The 7,500-nt window shown below is 45.4% G+C and overlaps 1 protein-coding gene across 1 annotated transcript in view; it reads left to right on the top strand.

Annotated features, from left to right (window-relative positions):
* The window catches only part of rnd3a (Rho family GTPase 3a), a 10,648-nt gene extending 9,451 nt beyond the window's left edge, over positions 1-1,197 (top strand). Inside the window, exon 5 of the mRNA XM_048234354.1 lies at positions 226-1,197. Within this exon, the coding sequence (XP_048090311.1) occupies positions 226-474 (249 nt within the window). The 3' untranslated portion in view covers positions 475-1,197. The remainder of the gene's footprint in view (positions 1-225) is intronic.
* The last annotated feature ends 6,303 nt before the right edge of the window (positions 1,198-7,500 follow it).

Below are 7,500 nucleotides of genomic sequence, written 5' to 3'. Positions count from 1 at the left end.
ATTCAAATGATCTGTGGATTCAACAACCTTTTAATGCTCAGATTCTTATTCTGTGTTAAGCCATGTGTGAAGTTGACTAGATGTCCAGATGATCTCATGCTGTGATTGGTTAAAGAGTAGAGTGGCATGCTTGTGCTGGAGCTCTGTAAAAAGCCGTCTTGTCTTGTCTGCCTCTGAACTTTCGTCCTACTGTGTGTCTGACTGTCTCTGTGGGTTCTCTTGCAGGGTTCCAACATGGCCAAGCAGATCTCGGCGCCCTACATTGAGTGTTCCGCCCTGCAGTCGGAGAACAGCGTGCGGGACATTTTCCACGTGGCCACCTTGGCCTGCGTCAACAAGAACAGCAAGAACGTCAAGCGGAACAAATCCTCCCGGGCCACCAAGCGGATTTCCCACATGCCGAGCCGCCCGGATCTCTCCGCCGTGAGCTCTGACCTCCGCAAAGACAAAGCCAAGAGCTGCTCGGTCATGTGAGCGCCGTGCGACGGCGGCTCGCTTGGCCTGGACTCGGCCAGCGGCAGTGGCAGAGGGAAAGGGCTTTAACGCGCTGGAGAGGAGCGGAGTGGATGTGGGGGAGGGGTGGGGGCAAGGTGGGGGGCGGTGGCGTAGCATAGAATGAGGCCCCTCTTCTCCTCCACTCAGAAGGCAGGTGGGAGCTGTTGCGTTTGCTTGTCAGCTAGCGCAGAGGGGTGGAGGAACCGTGTGCACTTTAGGACAATTTTTTTTTGCTGAACTCTGAACTCCAGACAATGGAGGATTTGTAATGACGCAACGCAACGTGCCCAGGTAGCAGGAGTGCAGAGTGCCAAGGGGGAAGATGTACAGAGGATAAAAAAGACAAAACAAAATGAAATGAACAGATAAACAAAAGATTTGTGAAACTCCACCCTTGCCTCTCTCCCCAAGTCCTCCTAACACTCGTGGAGGAGGTGGTCCTCTGCTGAGGTCATGCATGGGGGGTGACAGAGGGGCTACTCTCCTCCTGGAAGTGACCCAGTTTCCTGTCCGAGCTCTGGACAGGAAGTCCTGAAGGCCTCCTGTGGCCGCCTCGGGAAGTGAGGCGAGCAGGAGGGAAGGGGATGAGGTGTTTCCATGGAAACTCTACACTCTCTTTCTTTCGCCGCCTTCAGATGAGTCCAAAAAAAACTTGGAGGATAAAAGAAACATCTGTCATCATCCCCAATCCCTCCTCCTGCCCCCCCACACACACACACACACACACACACCCCCAACCTCTTTGGACTCTCTTCAGAAGGTCACACTCACTCTGCTGCAGCTTCTATTGGCTGGAAACCTTAAAGTCCTGCCAGGCTTCCAAGCCCCCCCTGCGTCAGGGCTTTGTCTCTCCGACATGGGCGATTGAAGAAGTGAAACAAACAGCGTATCACTGTGGTTTGAGACTCCGTTCCCCCTTCTCCATTCAAGGTTCTTCTTGTTCATCATCACCGTGGATATTTGTTTTGTTTTGTTTTGTTTTATTTTATTTTTTTATTGGTCATAGGTTCCCACTGTTTTTTAGCACAGCTTTCCCAATTCTCCACAATGTACTGCATACCTCGTTTGTGGTCATGTAGTCATTTCTTAATCGTTTTGTGATGTGCCGACATGAAGGAAAAAAAAAACAAATTGTGGTTTCTAAGCCAAAGAGAGAAGCTTAGATCTCCTGCCCTAGTGGCCTGGACAGCAATGGGGATCATTGGTGGAACTAGGAGTGTTGTTACATACTGATGTGTTTAAGGATGTTCTCCTGCCAACCTAAGCAGGACTCTAATCCGTGCCAGACAAGCAGTACCCCTGATCAATGCCCGGTTTAAGCAGTACCCCTGATCAATGCCCAGTTTAAGCAGTACCCCTGATCAATGCCCAGTTTAAGCGGTGCCCCTGATCAATGCCCAGTTTAAGCAGTGCCACTGATCAGTGCCTAGTTTAAGCAGTGCCACTGATCATTTTAACACCTCTGCCCTGTCTTCTTGAAATGCCCCTCCTAGTAGCAGACTCTGGAAAGGACCTAGCTCAACTCTCTGCCAGATTAGGAGTTAGATTCAGCTTTTCTCAAACACCCCTCATAGCAGCTAGCCTGAGGCTTAGTATTAGCCTGTTCCTTCCCATTCCCAGTGTGTACAGGGGTGGACTGAGAGGGTAGTGTCATAGGAGATCGCTGTGTTTGAAACACAACTGGCCCCATAGCTCCGTCTCCCAAGAGCATTGTTATGCTCTTTGACCACCATAACTGAGAGAGACAGTACTTACAAATTGTGTCTTTCAGGTATGGTGATGGTTGCACTATGAAACGTTTGGTGAAACAGAGTGTTAAACTGGCACCAGATGAGGTCTAGGTCTTTTTCAGTAGTCACCTGGTGATAGTCAAATGGTGTTCAGAACTGACCTGGGCCGGCGCTATACCGGATCAGAGAGGGCAGTTCTGGCACCAGCACCAACCTTCCTGTGGGTGTATATGGGCTTTAACCGCAGGTGTGCTGGAGTCCCTGGGCAGTTGGTTGCGAAAAATATTTACCCATGAACCTTGTGTTCCTCTGCTTGTTTTTCACTATGCAATTCACCCCAAGCCCAGTGCTGCCCCCTAGATGATGGGAGTGAGAAAAGCACATTAAACATTGGCCAAGCTCTGCTGTCACAGAGCTCCTTGGCTTTTCGTCTGTTACTGGGTTTCCTGATGGATCAGGTGTGGTAGCCCATTGAAAAATATGATCCATCCATAGGCCTGTAGTTGCACGCTGAGCGGTTAGTCTTGTAGTTGAGAGGCCAGTGCAGTGTCCAGTTGAGCTGAGAGATGCCTTTTTAGCTGTGTAGCCGGTGTGGGGAGTTTACTCTGAGATGGTGACTGCATCAGGGCCAGAGTCAGTCCAAGTTCAAGACCTGGGCTAGTTTAGGACTAGATCAGTCCAAGACCTGTTCTAGTTTAGGTCTAGATCAGTCCAAGACCTGTTCTAGTTCAGGACTAGATCAATCCAAGTCCTGTTCTAGTTTAGATCTAGATCAGGACCAGGCCAGTGCTAGTTTAGAACTAGATCAGTTCTAGATCAGGACCCTAGGTTGCAGTACTGTGGGATGGTGTATTCATGGACAGTATTGCCAAACAGCTAGCATATGCTTTCTCTATTTAATATTGACGGATGTTTTTTAAGGCAATGAAAAATGTAGGCCTTTCTTTTATGATTTTTTGGTTGTTTATTTTATTTCCATGTTTTCTCTTCCATTGATGTTGCCATAGTATTTATTGAATTTATATATTGCCTCCTTTCAAAAAGCTGAACAAATAAAAAGCGTTTAAAAAAAAGTTGTGTTTTTAGCCATCTGTGTCTCAACACACACACACACACACACACACACACACACAAAGTTATGCTGTATCCTCTGTTGAATAATCCCAGCGTAGCTTTTATTGCTGGCCAGCTGAAGTCTAATGATCTTAATTGATTCTCCAGAGTTAAGACCTCCGTTATGCAGCTGTTTCATCAGTTAAACATTGCACCTGCAAAAATATTATTTTGTTTTCCTAAACATCTGGTTTAACCAGCTACATTGTTGAGTGGCGACACATGGCTTAAGCAAATCAAGCCACAATTATGTTAAAGATGTGACATTTACGAAAACCTATGGGCCTCAAAGACCCAAAGGTAAACAGGCAATTCCACTGTGGTGAACACTAAAGAACTTATTCAGTTCCTTAAAGTTTTTCAGTTCCATATTCTTAAACCATGTTGAAACTGTGGTGCACGCAGTAAGCTGTAGCCATGCTACCCAAAATCCTACCACCTCCAACATAATGAGCTGTAAACCCCACATGGATTAATTTATCTCCTATGTCTCCTAGGGTTGCAAAGGGGCGGAAAATTTCTGGTAAATTTCCGGAAACTTTCCGGAAACTTACCATGGGAAGTTAAGCTGGGGAATTTTGGAAAAATGTCTAAATTGGAAACTTTAATGGAATTAAAGGAAATTATGGGAATGAATTGGAATTTACAGGAATTAACTGGAAATTTTGGGTAATTCATACAAACTGTTTCATATACAAACATTAACATTTTGTTTCGTAATAAGCAATATGATTTGTATGTTCGTATTTTTGCTTAGCTTAGCATACAAAGCTAGCTAGCATGCTAGCGGGAATCCCATTCTCTACCTATTGTTTACTAGCATGCTAAACTAGCAACACTGAACTGCCCAAGATACACCACACCACTCAACAACAAAATCCGATTGGTTAAACCTTTTTTTCCCCATGCACATGAACGCACCATAGGTTTCCTTTATGTCTAGCCTATGCTGATTGCTGTGTGCATGTGATTGACTGATGTGCAGGGTAGAAATTGTTTTGTCCACTACATTTAAGTTCCCTGTTATAGACTAACTTGCCATATTAAAAATTCCCAGTTTATTCCCATTAATTCCCGTTTATTCCTGTTAATTCCCATATATTCCCGTTAATTCCTATGGAAAGTTTCCAACTTTGAAAATTCCCGGAATTTTGCAAGCCTAATGTCTCCTATGTATACAATCCAGAATATTTTCATTTGTATTCAATATTTCCTACACAGTTTCTCAGTAGTTCTACTTGGAACCGTGTACCTTGGAGCAGAGCGGAGCTGCTCTACGTCTCTTGTGTTGACGGAAAAGATGATTCTCTCTCTGGCCGTGTTTAAACAGCATCCTCAAATTCCATCTGCCGGCCTGGCATCTCTCTCTCTCCGCTGGTCTGAGCCATCCATCTCTCCATGAAAGGTTCTCTCTCAAACCAATGTTTGACCTAGTTATGCCTCAGAGACCTTTACGACCGTAAAGGCAGTTTGACTTTCCCAAACCGTGGCTGAAGATATAAACATCCCACCCATGCAGAGGCCTTGCCATGTAGCCCAGGTCAGCGATTTTGTTTGTGTACAAGAGCCATGAGGCGAGCAGGAATTCAGGTCGAATGCTAAAGTGGTCGATCCTGCTTTCCCATAGGGCACGAATTCATCAGTAATATTTTTGCTGTTATTCTGCGGGCCGACAGAAAAACAGACCCCTGTGTGCTTGAAGGAGCACTGTGTGTGTGTGTGTGTGTGTATGGAGTAAGATATCCTCTCCATACGTACGAGGAGAATGTGTGTGTGTGTGTGTGTGTGTGTATGTCCAAGTTACACATTTCTCAACATGCTTGTAGACTCTAGACTTCACCAGATACAGAGCTACCTGGTTTCCTACTGTCCAAGTTACACATTTCTCGACATGCTTGTAGACTTTAGACTTCACCAGATACAGAGCTACCTGGTTTCCTACTGTCCAAGTTACATATTTCTCAACATGCTTGTAGACTTTAGACTTCACCAGATACAGAGCTTATTTTCTTATCATCGTTCATCACTGTCATGACTTGACAGAGATACTCCCATCATGCCATTCTTCTTGCTCTGCATCTGCCAATTCTAGTGCTCTGAGCGCGGCATTGTCGCCTGGGCTCTTAGCCACTGATTGGACGATCTCAGCATTTAGAATGTATTGAGTTGCTTGCATACTGCCTCAACGTACGCCAACAAACACCAACAGTCGGGTCAGTGTGCACCATGTTGGGTCAGTATGCACCAGGTTGGGTCAGTGTGCACCAAGTTGGTTTTCTGAACAGCAAGACTGCATCCAACAACCGTCAACGTTGGGGTTTGTTGCCGTTTGTTTGGGCAGTGTGCATGCAGCCTCTGGAACCGCAACCAGCCCTGACTTTAGCCACTGACCGGACAGTCTCAGTGCTCTGAGCACCCTAATGAGTCGTCTTCACTTCCTCCGTCCCTTATCCTGATTCTCCGCCCCTCCGAAACAGCTGCGCTGACCGTACTGCCAGGGGTCAGGCACCACCGGCCCCCGCAGCCTGCTGGCCAAAACAATCACACACGGAGCAGAATGGACATGTCTGTTTCCCAACAGTGCTAACCACACACTCAAGGAAGTATACAAACTGATGAGGAGTGAGGGGACTGATGAAGTGTCTTGTTCAGTGGTAAATAGTACAGTGTTTTGTTTCAGTCGTTTTTTTTTTTCAGTCGTTCCGTAACTGTTACAGAAATTACTGGCTTTATGTGCTCACTAGCATTAGCTGTGTGCATCTTGGAGATCCAAAGCCCCCTTGAGGAGTGCAACCAGATCAGATTCCATGATCAGAATGATGCCAATTTAATGATGAACTTAAGTGACCGTTATGAATTGAAAGTTCTAGATTCTAGATCTGTATGATATATGATATGATTCTAGAAGGACTTGTTTGAAGAACCCCTCTCTCCTCAAAGGGCTAGGAAAGTTAGATGTCCCATCACATTCTCTGCATTCTGCTCTGTCTCATTGTGCTGCTTGGCCTCTTTGACGGTCCCCAGAACCAGGATGGGGGACGTGGTGCATGACCACCCCTCTCACCACCCCCCTGGTCAGCCAGGCCCCCTGCAGAGCCACACAAAGGAGCCTTTTAGCCACGGCAGGGTCCACTGCACCCCAGCAAGCTGTTTCCCTGACCCTGCCGAGATAATGACATTAGGGAGGTCACATCAAGGGGCCGTTTGGCTGAGACACGTGGGAAGGTAGACCTGTAAATTACACCAGAGAGGAAGTCTCCTGTCTGGGTCTCCGCATTCTTTAGGGACCAGATGCTTTGAGATCTTTTTTTTTTCTTTTTGCAACTCAATTTTTTATTTGAATATCAAATGAACAAAAAAGGGAACAAAGCAAACATTGTTGTTATTGTACAATTTTACTTTTTAATTATATTTGAGTATTAAATTGAACAAAACAGTGGACAAAACAGACAGTGTTGTTATTGTACAATAATATGTCCAAAGTCCCATATTAAGAGTAAAAGCGCCCATACCATGTACGGGTCCATGTGCCCACAGGGTCCCAGGTTTGAATCCGACCTGCAGTCATATCCCGATCCCACCCCGTCTCTCTCTCAAAAAGCCCAAAAAATACACTTTTAAGAAAAGAATAAAAGCTCAGAAACGACAGTGGAACATGTATATCATTACAGCACATACTACATGCTCTGGGATCATTAATGCGAGAGAATGAACAGTGAGTGGATATCTTACTGGATTTGTGTGCCTCGCATGCTCTGGCCCAGTCATTACCACACACTGGAGCCTATTCACCGCAAAGATCCAGCCACTTTATCATCCTTTCAGAAATTAAAGAGATTATGTCTGGAGCTCAATCATCCCCTATTAATATGCTGCATTGTGCTGAACTTTTCTGCTCGAAGAGGAAGACATTGAATGATTAAAATAAGATAAATAAATTCATAGGGAGATTTATTTCTCTAGGAAGTCACTTACACAAATGACTGCCTGCTTGAAGGTTTGCATGAATGGAATTGATGGCACAAACCTCGAGTAGCTCTTATTTTATTTTCATCTCATTTTAGTAAGCCTGCTGAGCAAACTAAATCTTTTTGTTTTGACAATACACAGACAAAGCAAACAGAATGACTCTGGGGCATTCAAGCAGAACACACACACACAC

The sequence above is a fragment of the Alosa alosa genome, chromosome 23, assembly GCF_017589495.1.
Source record: "Alosa alosa isolate M-15738 ecotype Scorff River chromosome 23, AALO_Geno_1.1, whole genome shotgun sequence".
Lineage (NCBI taxonomy): Eukaryota > Metazoa > Chordata > Actinopteri > Clupeiformes > Clupeidae > Alosa > Alosa alosa.
Note: the sequence above shows the minus strand (reverse complement) of the source record. Positions and strands in the feature narration are given on the sequence as shown.